The 19,686-nt window shown below is 41.3% G+C and overlaps 1 protein-coding gene across 1 annotated transcript; it reads left to right on the forward strand.

Moving 5' to 3' along the window:
* LOC137334246 (PRA1 family protein 3-like) lies at positions 1 to 11,698 on the forward strand. Its single transcript, XM_067998883.1, has 3 exons — positions 1 to 218; positions 9,259 to 9,476; positions 10,398 to 11,698. Exons 1-3 carry the CDS (start codon positions 43 to 45, stop codon positions 10,571 to 10,573), a joined length of 570 nt encoding a protein of 189 aa, XP_067854984.1. The 5' UTR covers positions 1 to 42; the 3' UTR covers positions 10,574 to 11,698.
* Positions 11,699 to 19,686: the final 7,988 nt, after the last annotated feature.

The raw sequence follows: 19,686 nt of genomic DNA on the forward strand, positions 1-19,686 counted from the left end.
CACGCCTTTCCTCTCCTCCTCTCAGTACAGCAGCTGGTTATCATGGAGCTGCAGTTCGCTCCCTTAAGACCTTGGGATGATTTTATTTTGGGTTCCGCTCGTTTCGCTCAGCCGGATTTTCGAGATTTAGCGAAATGGAACAATCGGGTGATCAGCAACCTGCTGTATTATCAGAGCAACTATTTCGTCATGGCTATCTGCATCTTTCTAGTGATCGGGTAAAAAGGGCTTTCTGTCTGGGCCCGCAGCCTTCTCGTTGTTTAAAAGTTGTACAAAGAACACATATATTAGAGCAGCTGAGTAATCGGTTGTTTATCTTACACCCTAATGCACGCTCGTTTGCTTTAATGTAACATTGCAAGGTGCACTTCCTTAGGTATCGACGTAGTCGTAATGTATTTCTGTAACGATGCAATGGCTTACACGACATGATTATTTTATACTGCTTGTATCAGCACATTTAGTATTTAGATGCAAGGGACTCTCAAACACAGGCAACATCACGTTATACCTGTTCATACTATATTGGTTTAAGCTTATTTAGTGTAGCAGCCTCTGAGTAATGGTTAGTTATCTTGTGTTAGTGTTAATCTGAAACTAACTGCTATTATTCAGTTGCCAGTCATGAGTGGATTCTGTTGCTAGGATCTTCCATTCCATTCGGGTGAACAATGTATTTATTTTATCTTATTCATAACTTCCAAGGCTGTAAACCCTGGACTGCGAGTCATCTATGGACATATGCATGAGATACAGCCAATACGCTCTGCTGAAGCATTTGAGTGGGGGAGAGAAGGGTAACATTTGTAACGTTTGCTCGTTTCCTTTCCCCTCCTTGTGTAGTTCTGTTCACTGCCGTACCGGACAACCCAAAGGACCAGTAACTCTGTATCTGGGGAACGTTTAATGGAAATGCTGCCAGCAATTAGGATTTAACCCTGTCATCCCCAATCCGTAATAGGGTGCAATTGATCTACGGCACAACATTTTTATAAATTTTATTTTCTGGGGATTCATGTTGAGCGCATTGCCTGTATAAGCAAGTTTTATTTTTCTTTGAATATTTCTGCTTGAATGAGCACCCGTTGCGAACACTTGCTTAAAAATGGCCACAAGCTGAGTTAATGTTTGGGTTGCAATAATTGGTGATTTTGCAAGTTTTAAAATCAATTCCTTAACTAAGCTTTTGTTTAAAAACTGAACTATGGAATGGTGCTATGCATGTTTTCATTGGGTCATTTTGGATTTATTTAAACAGAAGGTTTTGATCAAACAATTGACTGATATGTATTCTTAGTCTTCAGTTTAACCGGGAGGTGATGTACAGGATGTATTGGCTGATGCTGTAATATCCTGTAGTGCAAGTGTTACTGTGCAAGATGCTGAAAGCACTGTAGCATGAAGTGATTCAGTGCCACTTTAGAGATGATTTAATGTAATTGCTCATGTTATTGGTCAAATAGTCCATTATTAAAAATAACTTGCACAGCTTGATTTGTTAATTCTAATCTAAATTACTGCATTATCCTGGGATTACATGACTCCAGTTTCTGTTGATATACTATACTCTGCATGATGTTTATTGATTTGTAGATCCTGGGCATTTAAGCCAAATAAAACCAGTGGAACTCTATTTATCCCCCTCTCGTGAAGGCACTGGCTGGCTGCCTTTCAGTATCTCACCTAAATAACAATTTTTCATGTGAGCCTAGACAGTGACTTGGAAAAATATTACATGTGGGAGTGCTTCACAGCTGAGCTATAATCCTGTTCTCACCTGATGGTCATGTGGGCTTTTCCAGCAGGAGTTACATGATAGCAATCAGGATTGGGAACCTTGGTGCTTTATCCATCCTTAAGGCCAATTAGACCAATTGCTCCCCATTTATTACTTCCCCAGCTGAGATCAACTAACTCAACACACTGAGAATTGAATCTGGAACTTTCTTGGCTTATGTGGTTCAGTTCCACCCAGACAAAGCAGTTACCACTCGATCCATTGAGAATGCATTTTTTTTGGTAGTCTACTGAAATGGTGTAGTCCTTTACTCAAATAATACATTCATTCTGTCTACTCCCTAAGGTAAAATGCAACAGTTTTAGATATCCAGATTAGAAAAACTTTGCTTAATACCCCTTTCCAACATACAAGGCAAACAGTAGGCACAGAACAATTTTTAACATTTGAAAGTAAGTAGGCAAAATATTACTTTGAAATTTTGGCAGTACTGTGAATTTCAAATGTTGGCACTGCTAAGCTCAATATAAATATTTCAATATGGTATGTTCAACTTTCTATTGATTTTAAAGATCTGTGTGTAAGTGAAACATGGGGTGTATGCAGAGCAGTCATTCAAAAGGAGAAAGTACTAAAGGAGTTACTTGAGCTTCAGGTAGATTTGATGCTTCTCTTGGGATCCTGAGCTGTGAATCTAGGGAAGAAATGGTTGAGGGTCTGACTAATTTTCCAAAATTCTTTACAAAGCAAAATGATGTCAGAGGACTGGAGGGTGGCAAATGTGACATCTGTCGTTACAAGAAGGAGATAGGGATAAGCCAGGAAATCATGAGCCAGAATCTATAATATGGGTTGAAATTACTAAGTACTTGGTCGCATGGATTTCTTAAAGGTGGTTGTGCTTGTCCAAACTTAAATAATTCTTTTGAAGAAGTAAGAGAATTGATTAAAGCAAATGCAGTAGATAGCACGTATATGGATTTTCAAGAAAACATTTGATAAGGTACCACGTAAGAGACTTTTAACAAAGATAATAACACATAGAATTAAGGGGAATATGGCCACACAGACAGTGAGATGATTTGGAGGGCAGAAAGTAAATGGTAGGGGGTGACAATTATGTTCTCAAGACAGGATGGATGTGGTGCAGGGTCTATGTGGGGTTGCTGTTATTTACTATATACATATTATTCTCCAAGTCCAGATAATTTTTTTAATTGCTGATGAAACTAAGATGGGGTGGGGAGGGGGGTTTGGAAAATTTGTGACAAGCATTGTGAAAGACTGAAGGAGGACATAGGCCAGCAGAATAGGCAGATAGGTGGTAGATACCACTCACTGTAGGAAAAAAATGTGAAGTAATACATTTTTAAAATAAATATGTTGTAAATTGAGATCTTAAATGGAGGAGAGGGACCTTTGTGCAGATAGAGTTTGATCCAGGAGACTGGCAGTGCAGATAGATAAGGCCAGAAAAAAGCAAATTGAATCCTTCGATTTCTATCGGTTTAGAATACAAAAGCAGGGAGGTAATGTTGAACTTGTACAAAACCGTAGTCAGGCCACAGTTAGGGCTATGTATGAAATTCTAGGTACTCCATTTATAGGAAGGTTATAAAAATGTTACCAGGGATATGAGATTAAGTTATGAAGGCAGATGTGAAAAGTGGGGACTTAAAAAAAAAAAACTAGACCTCCATAAGGGGTGACTATGTTGGAGGTCTTCAAAATTATAAGGTAAATAGTGATTGGTCCCACTGGCCGGAGAAACAGTAACCAAAGGCCACAATTTTTAAGTTAATTGCAAGAAGAATTAAAAGGGTGGGGGGGGGTTATAAATTTGAGAATAATTAGAATGTGGAATACTCCACCACAATCTGTCATTGAAGCAGAAACCATAAATGATTTTGAAGAGTTAGATAGTTGCCTGAAAAAGAGGAATATCGGTTATTCAGAATGAGCAGGAGAGAGGTGGCTCGTGGAGAAAAACACTGGTACAGACTTGATTGTCAAATGGCATGTTTCTGTGCTGTAACATTCTATGATTTACTTTGTTTGAAGCACTGGACTTATTCTGATTGGAGCAGAAATTGAATATATTTTTGACAATATTTGAGGTATGAACTGCAGGACTTTTCAATTTCATTGCTTTGATCTACGATAAAAGTGTATAGTCACACTTTCACTATACTTTAATCATTGTAAAGCCCAGTGAACTTGATAAATATTTTATCACATTAGGCGGTGGGTGCAATAAGATGATTATAGATTGTATTGCTTGAGTGGTTGACAGCATGGAACTGAAAAGACTTGTGACTTTATATTTTACAGCAGAAAGGTGGGGGGTGGAGCCAAAATGTGGGCATTTTTTACATGTATCATTTCTCCAGACCTTTTTTACAATAAGTCACTTAGGATTTTTCAACCTTTTTGTGTTTAATTGGCCAGTTGGGGTTTAACTTGTAATCACCTGCTGCAGCTACCAGGACCTCTTGCTGCAATGATTGCTGAAGCTATGAAGCAAGGTGTATCTGATAATTCCCCCTATTGTGCTCCGCTCCCCCCCCACCCCCCCCAGGTGGGGGCTGCTGTGTTGCACAGTGAGATGCAATGGGGGAGGAGAAGGAAGAGCCACCAGTCTTTGCTTCAATCCGCCCGTATCGAAACGTTGCTTCATCTGGTACCACAAACTGGTTGCAGTGTGGTGAAGGCTGCTATCTATGGGTGCATTCATACTGCATCATAGAACTTGGGGCCTCCAAACTAATTTCCTCCATTCGCACAGACACCTCCCAAATCCAATATGAGCTCTGGGGCTTCCTTTAGTCATGACATCAAAACATGTGCCAGTTTACTGTTTTTAACTACTACAGTTATTTCAAACTTCATTCTCAAGAGGCAATGATTTAGAAATATTTATAACTTTATTTTTCTTCATCCCCTAAATGTTGCCTTTTTGACTCGAGCTGCAGAAGACCGTGTTTACACTATTTTACAATTCAGGTCAGGTCTGGAGATGCTTTCAATCCACCATTGCCCCTGTTTATACATCATCCTTAGCACTGATTGCTGTGTATGTAGGGTGCATTCACATACCACCGTTAACATTACTGTGAAGGTGATGTGTGAATGCATTTTATGTACATTGTGATCAATGGCTATACTTAGGCTGGTGCTTTTTTTAAAAAAAAAAGTATCCTAATTTAAATTCTAAACCAGCATTGTAACAACTCTTCTGTGCTAATCATCCACTTGCAATTAGTGAAGGGGAGAGAAATTAACCTAACCAAAGAACTCAGATTTTCTGTAAATTCTGTTATCAGTATATCGTAGGCTGGTGGCAAGACTGCAGACAGAAGGGTAGAAATCTCGGGCAGCAGCGCTAAATGGGCATTATCGAATTGGCCGTCTGTTATACTTCCCGCTTGATATTCAGTCCCATTGACTTCAATAGAATTGAATATTAAGCGGGCTTATAACAGGCGACTGACACGATATCGTCAGAGACTAATTTCTACCCCAGTCTCTCCATGGTGACCGACATTTTTCCAGGAAATGGAAACCTCCATTATGAAACTTCAATGTGAATGCTAAAGATAATTTGGTGTCAGGAGCTGGATATTGGAGGAGTATTTAATGAATCACCCAGAAGGTGTTTGAATCAGTTTTCTTTTAACTATCAATACTCAACCTTCATGCTGTGACCTTGAAGTGTTTGTTGTACTTCCTGTGTAGTTTGACATGGTCTTCAAAATTTATATAATGCTGATCATGTACTGTGCCAGTGATCTTTTATAAAGGTCCATGAGGTAGCCATAAAATGGAAACTTTGATATTCTGACTACACATGGATTGTGTAATATTCCAGCCTGGAAACCTGGAGCTGGCTTTTCTAAATATGTGTCATGGATAATATGGATAATTGATGCAAGGCTGCAGTGAACTAGACACAGGCACTCATAGTTTCCAATGAATTTGATAGCAGAACATGGATGATGAGTTCAATGTTATGGAATGACAGGTGCTGGCAGTGTTTAGACAACTAGCTATTGAGTTTGCTCCAAATGGGAAGGGGGGGGATGAAGCATTTTTTAATAGAATAGCTCATTCTGTTTCCTGTCCCTCTGATTTCCACTTACATAGTGTGTGAGAAGGCTATGCATTGTTTTGTTTCAGATATTTAGAATTCAGAATGTAACTGGGCAGAATTCAGTTTTTTTGAAAAAGCATTGCACTCTACTCCATTTCTGGGGGCCAAGCTACTGGTTGGTTCAGCTGTTTTTTAAAAAAAATAAATGTGTAACTAATGTGCTGGCATTGTGACAATGGTGGCTTGAGGGGAAGGAGTGAGGAATAGTAGCCTGGAGTTTTCTCTGCATTTGCGCCTAGAGACACATGCAAACCAATTATGTAGTTTAAAAGATCGTGGAATATTGGGCATGAGATATGCGTGTAACTGCAATACGCCCAAGTCCCCTAGATCTTTTATGGCCATCCATTTAAACCCTCCACCACAAAACAGGCCCTGACTCTTGAATGTGAGTATCCTCCAATTCTGGTTCGGTGTGGGGGGGGGGGTCACTTCACATTGCGACCAGATTTTCAAGTGCAAAATTTTTGTGTTGCAATTATTTGAATTTTAAAAAAAAATTATCCTGAGACCTGTTCTGTGTATTGTTTCTTTTAATGAATTTTTATGGCATAAGTACAAGTCACATTAAAAACTGTAAGTTCCTAAACCTGCTGTGCCTGGTGTTTATGAATGTTGGTTAAATGAGTTGAAACTCAAATTTTCATACTTGAAGAAATATCTGGTATGAATTCGGCCTTTCTTTGGCCCCCGATTTTGTTCATACTGACTTCTGCCTATTTTAAGTTTGGACATTCTTTAATATCGGGAGGATACTTGGGCTTAACTTGACATCGGCAAAATGCATTTTTGGGCCTTACTGCTGGGTTGTGCCCACAGAGGAAGCTCCAGGGCAGTGATGTCATTTCTAATCTTAGTCCATTTGTGCCTCATCAAGCAAATATGGAAAATGTTTAAACTTTTTTTGTATATAGCTGATTTTAATTTGTCACATTCTAATAAGCAGAGGTTTTTCTTTATTGTTTCTCCTTTTTGATTTTTTTTTTTAGCCTGTTTTAGTTCCCTCTTTTCATTAAACTTTCCTTTTTGTTTTTTTTCTCACTGAACCGGTGCAGTGTTGCTGCTGTTGTACCTGACTCTTCCAGCTGGTGGCACATTTCCACATTTCCACACTGCCTCTGGTGCAGTTTTGCTATTTCAGCATTTTGCACAGCACCGTTGTGTGGTTGAAGTCAGATACTGCAGCAATGTAACATTTAAAATGCAGAGTTGAGTTATAGAGGAATATAAGGGATCACAATCACCCAACACTCTTTTCGTAGGAAGCACATCTTTGGATTTCCCATCCACTAATTTTTGATTAATTCGATGAGTTTTCTTTGAGTGCTGCTTCCCATTGAAAATTATTGGATTGTGAACTCCCCCCTAAATGAGAATTGAGTGCTACAACAAGTGTGAGAAAAGATATACCTTGTAAGGCAAAATAGGGTTTGTGTCCATGAGATGCTGGATATCAAATTTTGATTTTTGCAGTCTATAAAAGATAGGTGGCCTCCATGGAAATTGTTTCCTAAAGTGTATATGTTGTTAGGGAGAGAAAGAAAAAGGAGAATTGGCATCAGTCATTCCAAACAGCTTGTATTTATATAGCACCTCAAGTGTAGAAAAACATCCCATGTCATTTCAAGGAGGTGTGGGGAAAAAAAAAGGATGCTGAGTCAAAGGAGGAGATATTAGGAGGGGTGACTAAAAGCTTGGTCAAAGAGGTATGTTTTTAAGGAGTCTGCTAAGTGGAAGGGTTTAGGTAGGAAACTCCAATGACCTTGGCACAGTTTCAATGAATTCTCCCCACCTTTTTTTAAAACTGTTGTCCTGTTCACAACTCACCCAGGTTCTTCACTGCTTGGTGTCTTTTTCTGGTTCTCTGTGTCTGACTCCTCCAATTATGTCATTAACAAAGTATATGGTTTACTTTACTGAACTCTAGCAGCTACAGCAGTACCCAATTGCCATTTGCCTGTGCTATATCTGCATAAGGTAATTTTGCTTCTTTTAATGAAACTATTTACATTGACCTAGGTACTTGCCTTATGTAAGCACCTGTGTCAAAATTTGCAGACAATTAAGTAAACTGAGATTAACCTATTTCAGTAGTAATAAATAAAGTTGACTCCAGTGATCAAAAATGGGTTAATTCCCATGATCCTTTGCTTGGTGAGTTAGCAGTTAACTGTAGGTTTTAAAATGGTGGGGGGGGCGGGTAGTCAGACATTTCCTCATGGGGAGAGAAAATATGTCCCTGGGCCACTGGTGCGTATCTATAGCAGAGGTTTGAGAGGAAGCTGGCCACGTTTCTACTTTAGTCTGGGTACACCCAATCAAGGGAGTAAATAGCTTTTTAAAAACAAATGGGCAGTCTAACTTTAAATCTTAAAACCCTCATGGTTTTTCACTCATTCTCTCCTGAATGTTGGGTGTAGTTCTACGGACATGAGCAGCCCCCTCTGGTATTTTGCACAGTGCCAGTGGTTTGTGGGAATTCTTTACGTATGAGCATAGGCAGTGAGTAGGCAATTTATGTGCATGCAGGGTAAGGGGGAAATAACAATGAGGGATTTGATGCACTAAAAAAAAATTAGATGAGGGGATGCGGGAGTGGAGGCTGCCACATTCTGTATGTTGAAATAAGTGATTTTAAGATTTTTTGCCATTGGCAGCAGCCAGTCCTCTTTGTAAATGACTCTAGCCAAAGTAACCCAGGATGCCACATGGCTGAATGTGTAACAGTTGACTACAAAGTTGTGGATTTGAATCCCTGCTCTGCCTAATATTTGCCTTCTCGAGTGACTCATCATGTTACTGCTGGATGGATCACTTTGGAGAAAAACATTCCTTGTAGCTTATTGCATGAAATGTTTTGTAGCTGTCGAACATGTGATTTAATGAAGAACTCTGTAACTGGAACTTCATAATCCTAGAAGGAGAGGGACTTCATGTTCATATGTTTGTCAGCTGGTGTGAAATACATTACGGAAGCCATTTTCTTTCTCTCCTCTCCCATTAACTGAAACTGTTTCCTCTGTTTCCGTCCCTGTCTGCTCCTTACTGGTGTGACCAGTGCCATTTTATTTGAGGTTGAGATGAAATTCTATGTTTAATTTTGATCAGTATAAAGCTGGGAGTTGTATTTGAACTGGTACATGATTACTAAACATCCTGTAGATGTCCACCAAATATTAAAACTTACACTGATGCGTGTGTGCCCTCCAATCCAGTTCATATTTGAACTGCAAGCTTTTACCAGGGGTATTGCTGCTTTCTTGTTGAATTTTCCTGGGTAGGATAGAAAATTTTCAGTGCTGTGTAAAATTAAACTTTTAAACTCTGTTAACCCCTTTCACTAATGCATTGAACTTTGTTTTGTTGGCAGGTTTATGAGTCCCTTGGAGATCATCCTAGGTGGAGCAGTGGTAGCACTGGTATTCATGGGCTCCGTGTGGGCTTCAGAAAATAAGGCAGCTATTGGTAATTTCAAGCGTCGGTACCCAACTTGGTTTGTTTTGGCCATCTTGCTGACTAGCTACTTTTTCATTTCCATCGTCGGGGGAGTGATGGTTTTCTTGTTCGGAATCACTTTACCTTTAGTTTGTAAGTATTGCGTGTCTGTCAGATGTTTTAAATGTGTAAAATATTAAACTCAGTCCAAAACATGTCACTAGCATCTTTGTCATGCAAAAAATAGACTGAAGCCCACTTGATTTATTACTAGTAAATAAATGCACTGTCCACTGTGGTAACTGAACCATAACAACTAAGAAGGTTTTGCTCCATGATCTGTGCTGTTATCTGATCTCTAGCTTCAGTGGCTGTGTGGGCACTGAACTTAGCCAGGGTTCCTGCTCTGACTGTCCATTAATCCATGTGAAAAATGCATGGTTCTGGATGTTGTATGAGGAAAGGATCAGGCTCGATTATGACTTATTTTCTTTCCCACTGTTTCTTCCACAGTCAAATGGCTTAAGGTGGGGAGAAAATTAGTAGTTGGAGGGAGAAGGAAAAGCAAATATAGTCCTAAATTGGATATGTTTGCCAGAAAAAGTAAAGAACTTAAATTTATATAGTGCCTATCGTGTCCTTGGTACATCCCAAAGTGTTTTACAACGAGTGAATTACTTTTCAAGTACAATCACTGTTGTGATGTAGAAATTAGAACATTAGTGTTTCAACATGAATCTCTTTAGAAAACCAAATCCAGATCTGGAAATGTGAAGCCTCTATCTTATGTCATGGAGACATTTGTGGGCCTTCAGTGCATTGTGAATAGGTCCAGTAGAATCCAGAAATGGCTGTAATTTTGCCTGCTGCTATTTTTTCGGGGAAAGAAAAAGGTCTTGGCCTGCAAAATCCAAAATGGAGCAAGTAGCGAACTGATTCCAAGCTATAACTTGTTTAGTGAACCTTTTTGCCTGGGTTTAATGTGTTTACATAGCTTTTGACTTGTGTAAAAATGCTTAACTTAAATTGTGCTAGTTAATTCCAGTTTAACCTAAATAACCAATGTTATTTCAGTGATGTTCGTGCATTCTTCTCTACGGCTTCGTAACTTGAAGAACAAGATTGAAAACAAGATGGAAGAGATCGGACTGAAGAAGAGCCCCATGGGTATCTTTCTGAATGCACTTGGTCAGGAACAGGAACACATCTCTAAATTTGCAGATATGTTGGCAGCTCAAAGCAAAGACTAACGAGGAACTGATTAATATCAATTAATTTTACACCATTAACTTGGTATATGTTGTGCAGCATTCCTGGAATAAGATTTTGCAATCCACATTCAAGCTGATATTGATGCTCCTCCATTTTCAAGTATTCCAAAGTATAAGTGGATAGTTTTTTTTGCAGAGTAAAATGTATTGTAGAAAATGAACAGCTTGGTATAGTGCCTGACTATGCTTCTTTGGCTTTATGTATCTTGAAGTTTTGTTAATTAGCTGCAAGCTAACATGCCAATATTGCAGTAGTTTACCTGGATGAGATATATATACTTGAGCACTTTTTTGTTGTGGTATTAAATTTAATTGTCAATTGGTTAAGTTTTCTGTTTTTGGGTTTAGGGAAATAATCTTAAAATACCTTTGGTTCTTGGGTAGGTGAGAATCAACATATATAGATCTGATTGTATGATGTTGTATGAAATCACTGTGACATCTTCACAATCTTAACAAATTTTCCAATCCCGCTTTCAAATGCACCAAGTTGCACATCCTTCTGTTCAGTGTGATCTTCCCACAAATATGTCTGAAATACCGTTGTATTGATTTGATATAGGTATATGGGGAAACAATATGATCAATTTATTTTTGTTGTAACGTGTATTCTAGTTGACTTGCTGAGGAGATCCAGGTGAACAGGGACTAACGTATGAAATTGGGCTTGAAAAGTTCAGTGAAATGTGAAGAAAACATTGGCTACCTTCTTTAGTTTCTTCCCATTAACTGTAATAGCACAAATCATTGCAAACTGGGTAAATCCTATACTAGAAAACACAACAGATGCACCACCACCAAGTAGAATGTGAAGCACATGCAAACTCAAACTTTTTTTAGCATCCATCTCAATTTTTACAAAGCTAATAAGCCTGGAAAAGTGAGTTTAAAAATCATTTCCTTGGGGATTTCAGCTCACTGTTATTGATGAAACTATGCAGTTGCAATACTTTAACTGTTCTAAGACAGCTGCTAAAATGCTGAGTGTGTTGGGATGCTTGACAAACAATTTAGCATTTAAAATAAGTGTACTTGATATTTAACTGTTTGCAGGTCCAAAGATATGCAACATTTCTTGCATGCAATAAAAACTACTTTAAAGTACTTCTGTGTTCCATTTGAAAGATTGTCAATCACATAAGAATTTTGTTCATGCCTGCATACCGCTCCAATCTGTTATCCCAGTGGAGCAACACTTCACTGTATTCCTTCATTCATAGCATGTCTCCACTTTGAAGCTATCATATACATGGGGACCATGCTAATAGTTACCAGGGCTGAGGTAGCTGGTTACATCTCATACAATGCTTCATTAGTCTGCTATTTGCCACATTCACACCAATCGCCATGGCAAGACTAGACAGTTACCCATCTCACATCACAAAGTACTTCTTATGACTAAGCACTTCCTAGTACTGTATCAGGAAATAGTTTCTGAATTGTGGCCTCTCCTGATATTTGTATATAGATTTATTCATTTGTTGGGATTACAGTAAGTGAAGTTGAGATTCTAAGTCCTGGGGGATGGGGAGGAGGGCCATTTTAATGTTACAATCCCTTCTAGCAGGGAAACCAGGAATGGTGTCCTCTAACCCAGGTTGTTGATGGTAACTGCAGCACTAAGACCAGCAGCCTCTGATAGGGATCATCTTGGCTGGAATGTCTCAGCTACGCACCGCCTTAACTGTGTGACTGTTGAAGTGCAGGACCATCGAAATACAAGTGTCAATTCAGCAGTGGTTATTTTAAATATGCAGAGTGCTTCTAAATATGTTAAAGATTGGCGATGTGAAAATAAACTCAAATGTACTTGCATCATTCATTCCTGGGATATGGGCATTGCTGGCAAGGCCAGATTTATTGCCCATTCCTAGTTTCCCTTGAGAAGGTGGTGGTGAGCTTTCATCTTGAACTGCTGCAGTCCATGTGGTGAAGGTGCTCCCACAGTCCTGTTAGGTAGGGAGTTCCAGGTTTTTAACCCAGTGATGATGAAGGAACAGTGATTATATATCTAAGTCAGGTTGGTATATGACTTGAGGAATTTAAGAGGTGGTGGTATTCCCTAGCACCTCCTGCCCTTGCTCTTCTATGTGGTGGAGGTTGTGGGAACAGTTGAAAATTATAACTAAATTGTATAATTCTTTTCCACCTAAACCCCTTATGAATTCAGGTCTGCCAAAAAGTCCCTTCTTGGGTTCAACAGAGTCAGTCTCATGTGAGCGGTCTGAACGTTCGCTATGGGATTTGACTTGCTCTGCCACAATACAGGTCGTCAGCTTTTAATCCCATTTGAAGGAGTAGTAGGCTTTAATTCAAACAACATTATGTAGAGAGTGTTGCAAGCTCCAAAGAATATACAAAGATATCAGTAAGAAAAGTTCTGTTGCTACTTATGTAAACCTGGGTTTACTGAGGGTAGCTGTTGATAATCTCCATACTCAGTTTGGGTATTTGATCATACTAGGTCTTTTGACTAATCTTTCCAAAGTACTGTCCTAAAATATTTAAACAGTTGGTTTGGCATACTTTAGCTGGTGCCAACTTCCTGTAGACTAGCTAGTGACATCAATAGTGAACATATTGAACTGCAACTGCTTGGGAACACTTCACACTGCAGGTGCTTAGTAAAAGATGGTGATAATCCACTCTGCCTATCCAAATCTACAATGGTACCAACACCTTTGGAGCAAGTACAATATTTGTAAAGCTACATTATTTGTCAGATTAGTGGTAGTGGAATCACAATTATCAACAATATAGTGCATTTTTGGTAAAGTTCAAAGTAGCACTTGTTTGCTTTCAGGCTCAGTCTCTTAATTTTGATTTTCAATTAGCCAAAGATTTGGCCTCTTTCATGTAGTAGCAGATTGGCTGGAGTGGTACAATTGTCAGCTTTAATAATGTACCGATTTGGGTTTCATGTCATCTTTTCCTACTTGACAATCTTTTTATCCTTAAGAATCTAAGTAAATGGTGAGCCCTAAATAACTGAAGCTATTACAAATTGAATAGGCAGATTGCTTGAACTGTTAATCAGCATAGCAATTTATCATCAATCATGTTAGATGATGCAGCTGGAAAAGACACTGAGAAATTATAGCTAAATTAATTTCATAGATATAAACTTTTCATCCTTTAAATCTTCTCTCAATGGAGCAAGTGACCTTTTTGCGGCAGGTAATCGAGCCTCTGGAATTGATTACCTTTCCCTGGTAAGGCCCTTGAGAGACAAGTCAGTGCTCTGGTAGCACAAGTTCTTTCTACTTCTGGGGGGAGGCAAGAGTAGTTCCAAATTTGTTGTAAGCTGAGGGTGGGGGAGCAAACTTCAGCTCAGCGAGGGCTGAGGATTTGTTTTTCACTGGGGGTGGAGGGAGGTAGGAGGAACCCTCTGTCGTCAGTAGGGGATGGGGAAGGCCAGGCATTACCTGAGTCGAGGATTCTGCTTAATTTCCAGGAGGGATGGGAGGTTAGGAGCTGCATTTCTGCTCAGTGGGGAGGAAGGGGGTTCACTGGTGACGTTCCTGTTTAGGGAGATTACGGGGGCTCCAGTTCACTGGGGAGAGGGTTGTCTGATTTCTGCTCTGTGGTAGGGCTGCCCTGATTTCAGTTGATTTGAAGGTGAGCAGGAGAGTTCCTGATTTATGGTCACTGGGTGTGGTGTCAGTGTTTCTCTCTGCTCAATGTGGGGGAGGGTGTTCAGGGAGAGGGGATTTAGGGGACTTGTCGTGTGGCTGCCTTCAGTTGATTCATTGAAGGTGTTTGAGAAACCAGGATTTATTTTTAGCAGGTTCATACTGTTGAAAGGTGAAGGCTCATGAATTCACTGCAAGTTTGTCTCGCACTTAGGTCTTTTCACTTGGCAGGTTTCTGGAAGACTGCAACCACAGTTCTTCCCCATAAAAATAATCTGCATAAATTTTCCCAGGGATCGAACAGAGAACCCTTTTCTCTTTATTTCTGTTACTGGCTTTATCATATGATCTCTATCCTCCTTGTCTTTGGAAAGCGGCAGAATAATACACTAGACTTCGACTTAGTGTCAAATTTGTTAAACAGCAATAGAACAAGTAAATAGCAGTAACATAACATATTTTTACAACAATTATTGAGATCACTTAGGTCCTTGAGTAATAGAAAATAATACAATTGTTACAGCATTATTGCATTGTATCAAGTGAAGCTGGGAAATGATTTCAATGAGTAAAGCTGTTTTTTAAAAATCCTGTGTGTGCCGTGAAATAATTAAAGTCGTCACACTAAATTTTAGTCAAAAATGCTTTGTTGTCTGGTTCATTAGTTCTAACAGCCTTCAGACCCACCCTCCAATCAATTTAAGGGGCAGCTAGATAAGTACCTGAGGGAGAAAGAAATAGAAGGGTTTACTATTGGGAATAGATGGTCTCCAACCGCTTAGGGAGCTCCTGCTCTGCCACTTACTTCCCATTTCTGAAAGATTCGAGTTGACACCAATTCATAGAATCATGGAAATTCACAGCACAGAAGGAGGCCAGGAGGCCATTCGGCCCATTGTGACTGTGCCAGCCGAAAAAAATGCTATCAAGCCTAATTCCACTTTCCAGCTCTTTGTCCGTAGTTTTGTAGGTTGCGGCACCTCAAGTGCACATCTAAGTACCCTTTAAATGTGATGAGGGTTTCTGCCTCTGAGGTTCCTCTGCACTTCTCAGTATCCGACCGTTTATTGTGTATTCCTTTGCTTTGGTTGCCCTCCCCAAATGCATTACCTCACACTTTTCCGGATTGAATTCCATTTGCCACTTTCTGCCCACCTGACCAGTCTATTGACATCATCCTGCAGACTACAGCTTCCTTTCTCACTATCAGCCCCACGGCCAATTTTTGTATCATCTGCGGACATCTTTAAGTGTAAATCATTGAGATATATATATATATATATCACAAAAAGCAAAGGACCTAGTGCTGAGCCCTGCAGAACCTCACTGGAAACAGCCTTCCAGTCACAAAAACACCTGTCGACCATTATCCTTTGCTTCCTACCACTGAGCCAATTTTGGATCCAACTTTCCTCTTCCTTGGATCTCATCGGTATTTACTTTTCTGACCAGTCTGCCATGTGGGACCTTGTCAAAAGCCTTGCTAAAATCCATGTAGACTACATCAAATGCACTACCTCATCAACCCTCGTTACCTCCTCAAAAAATTTAATCATTTGTCAGACATGACCTTCCCTTAACAAATCTGACTGTCCTTGATTAATCCAAGCCTTTCTAAATGACAATTAATGCTGTCCCTCAGAATTTTTTCAATCATTTGCCCACCACCGAGGTTAGGCTGACTGGTCTAATTGCTTGGTCTATCCCTTACTCACTTCTTAAAGAACAGTACAACATCAGCAGTCATCTAGTCCTCTGGCACCATGCCTGTAGCCTGAGAGGCTTGGAAACTGATGTTCAGAGCCTTCGTTATTTCCTCCCTTGCTTCTCTTACCAGCTTGGGATACACTTCATCCAGGCCTGGTGAATTATCTACTTTCAAAGATGTTAAACCCCTTAATATTTCCTCTCTCACTATGTTTATCCCATCCAATATTTCACACTCCTCCTCCTTAACTACAATCTCTGCATCGTCCCCCTTTTTTGTGAAGACAGACGCAAAGTATTCATTAAAAACCATGCCCACGTCTTCCGTCTCCACACACGGGTTACCTTTTTAGTCTCTAATAGGCCCCACTCTTTCCTTAGTTATCCTCTTGCTCTTTATGTATTTATAAAACATCTTAGAGTTTTCCTTGCCAATTTTTTTTCTCTTTGCTTTCCTAATTTCCTTTTTAATTTCTGCACTTACTATACTCCTCTAGACTTTCTGCAGTATTGAGCTCTCAGTATTGGACATAAGCTTTGCTTTTTTTGCCTTATCCTACCATGTATGCTCCTTGACATCCAGGGGGCTCTAGATTTGGGAGTCCCACCCTTTTTCTTTGTGGGAACATATTTGCTCTGATCCCTCACTATCTCCTCCTTGAATGCCACCCATTGCTCTGACACTGATTTACCTTCAAGTAGCTGTTTCCAGTCCACTTTTGCCACATTACACCTCAGCTTAGTAAAAGTGCCTCTGCAGCTGAACTGCTTCAGGATTACATGATAACACTGAGAACAAAGTTGACATCTGAAGAAATCCAGAAGTTTGCTATGCATCTGCATAGGTATCGAAATGGCACCTCAATTCATGAATTTTGCATCAGTCTTTGACAGTTGTACGGTGATGGCAGAAAATTTCTTTTGCTTGGAATCCGACCTTTCATTCCAGAAAAAGACCGCTCACCTTTCCCCAAACTGAGAACATTTACTCCCGTTTTATCTTTGTCCTTTTCCATAACTACGATAAATCTAACTGAATTATGATCACTACCACCAAAATGCTCTCATGCTAATACTCCTTCCACCTACCCAGCTTTATTCCTTAAAACTAAGTCCAGAATTGCCCCCTCTCTTGTTGGGCGTGCTATGTACTGGCTAAAAAAGTTATCCTGAATGCAATTTAAGAATTCTGTGCCCTCTATACCTTTTACACGGATTGTATCCCAGTTAATATTTAGGTAGTTGAAATCCCCTACTATTACTGCCCTATTATTTTTGCATTTCTCAGAAATTGGCCAACATATTTGCTCTTCTATCTCCCTCTGACTGTTTGGGGGTCCATAGTATACTCCCAGAAGTATGATTGCCCCTTTTTTGTTCTTCAGCTCAATCCATAGGCTTCATTTGATGATCCTTCTAACATATCATCCCTCCTCACAGCTGTAATTGTTTCTTTAAACAATATTACGACCCCCCTCCTTTTTTGTCCCCCTCTCTATCTTGTCTGAAAACCCTGTAACCAGTAATATTGAGCTGCCATTCTTGCCCTTTAAGCCATGTTTCAGTAATAGCTATGATATCATAGGTGTCTATCTATGCCCTCAGCTCATCCGCCTTATTCACTAGACTCCTTGCATTGAAATATATCCATTAAGCACTGCCAAACTTCCTTGTTTTCTTTTTCCTAGCCTTCGTTTCCTCTGCCTTCCAAACTCGCTCAATAATTTTCTGCCTTCCATTTCCAGCTTTGCTTCGCTCCCTTCTGAATCTATGCTCAGGATCCCATCCCCCTGCCAAGCTAGTTTAAACCCTCCCCAACAGCACGAGCAAACCTCCCCACGAGGATGTTGGTACCAGCCCCGTTGAGATGCAACCCGTTCGGCTTGTACAGGTCCCACCTCCCCCATAACCGGTCCCAATGCCCCAGGAATCTAAAGACCTCCCTCCTGCACCATCTCTCCAGCCACTCGTCCATCTGCTCTACCCTCCTATTTCTGTACTCACTAGCGCGTGGCACCGGGAGTAATCCGGAGATTACTACCTTTGAGGTCTTGCTTATTAATCTCTTTCCTAACTCACTAAAATCTGTCTGCAGAACCTCATCCCTCTTTCTACCGATGTCGTTGGTACCGATATGGACCACGACCTCTGGCTGTCACCCTCCCCCCCTCAGAATGTTCTGCAGCTGCTCAGTGACATCCTGGACCCCGGCACCAGGGAGGCAACATACCACCCTGGAATCTCGTCTGCAGCCGCAGAAACAACTGTTTCTTCCCCTAACTATTGAATCCCCTATCACTATTGCTTTCCTGACCTTCCTCCTCCCCCACCCCCCTGTACAGCTGAGCCACCCATGGTGCTGTGGATTTGGCTCTGGCTGCACTCCCCAGAGGAACCATCACTCTCACCAGTACCAGTTAGAGAATGAGATGCATTCAGGGGACTCCTGCACTACCTGCCTGGTCCTCCTTCTCTGTCTAGCGGTCTCCCAGTCCATCTCTGCCTGCACATTCTTAAGCTGCGGGGTGACCACCTCCTGAAACGTGCTATCCATGTAGCTCTCAGCCTTGCGGATGCACTGAAGATACGTCAGCTACTTCTCAATCTCTGAAACCCGAAGCTCAAGCTCCTCTAGTTGATGTCACATCCTGCACGTGTGGTTGTCCAGGACACGAGAAGGGTCCTGGAGTTCCCACACGGCACAGGATGTGCATTCAATGGGACTGAGATGCCCTGCCATGCCTCGATTTATTAGACTACTAACTAAACTAACCAGAAATAAACTTAAGACTTAAAAAAAACACTCACCAGCTACGCACCAATCAGCTCCTTCCCTTGTGCTGATGTCACGCTAGGTGTTTTTTGCCGCTCTTCCCCGTCTCGTACTCCCTTTTATCCGCTCTCCTGTAGGTCCGCTCTCCCCCCTCTCGTACTCCCTTTTATCCGCTCTCCTGTAGGTCCGCTCTCCCCCCTCTCGTACTCCCTTTTATCCGCTCTCCTGTAGGTCCGCTCTCCCCTCTCTCGTACTCCCTTTTATCCGCTCTCCTGTAGGTCCGCTCTCCCCCGTCTCGTACTCCCTTTTATCCGCTCTCCTGTAGGTCCGCTCTCCCCCCTCTCGTACTCCCTTTTATCCGCTCTCCTGCAGGTCCGCTCTCCCCCCTCTCGTACTCCCTTTCATCCGCTCTCCTGTAGGTCCGCTCTCCCCCCTCTCGTACTCCCTTTCATCCGCTCTCCTGTAGGTCCGCGCTCCCCCCTCTCGTACTCCCTTTCATCCGCTCTCCTGTAGGTCCGCTCTCCCCCCCCCTCGTACTCCCTTTTATCCGCTCTCCTGTAGGTCCGCTCTCCCCTCTCTCGTTCTCCCTTTTATCCGCTCTCCTGTAGGTCCGCTCTCCCCTCTCTCGTACTCCCTTTTATCCGCTCTCCTGTAGGTCCGCTCTCCCCCCCCTCGTACTCCCTTTTATCCACTCTCCTGTAGGTCCGCTCTCCCCCCCCTCGTACTCCCTTTTATCCACTCTCCTGTAGGTCCGCTCTCCTCTCTCTCGTACTCCCTTTTGTCCACTCTCCTGTGGGTCCGCTCTCCCCCCCCTCGTACTCCCTTTTATCCACTCTCCTGTGGGTCCGCTCTCCCCCCTCTCGTACTCCCTTTTGTCCACTCTCCTGTGGGTCCGCTCTCCCCCCCCTCGTACTCCCTTTTATCCACTCTCCTGTAGGTCCGCTCTCCTCTCTCTCGTACTCCCTTTTGTCCACTCTCCT

The sequence above is a fragment of the Heptranchias perlo genome, chromosome 17, assembly GCF_035084215.1.
Source record: "Heptranchias perlo isolate sHepPer1 chromosome 17, sHepPer1.hap1, whole genome shotgun sequence".
In the NCBI taxonomy this organism is placed as follows: Eukaryota; Metazoa; Chordata; class Chondrichthyes; order Hexanchiformes; family Hexanchidae; genus Heptranchias; species Heptranchias perlo.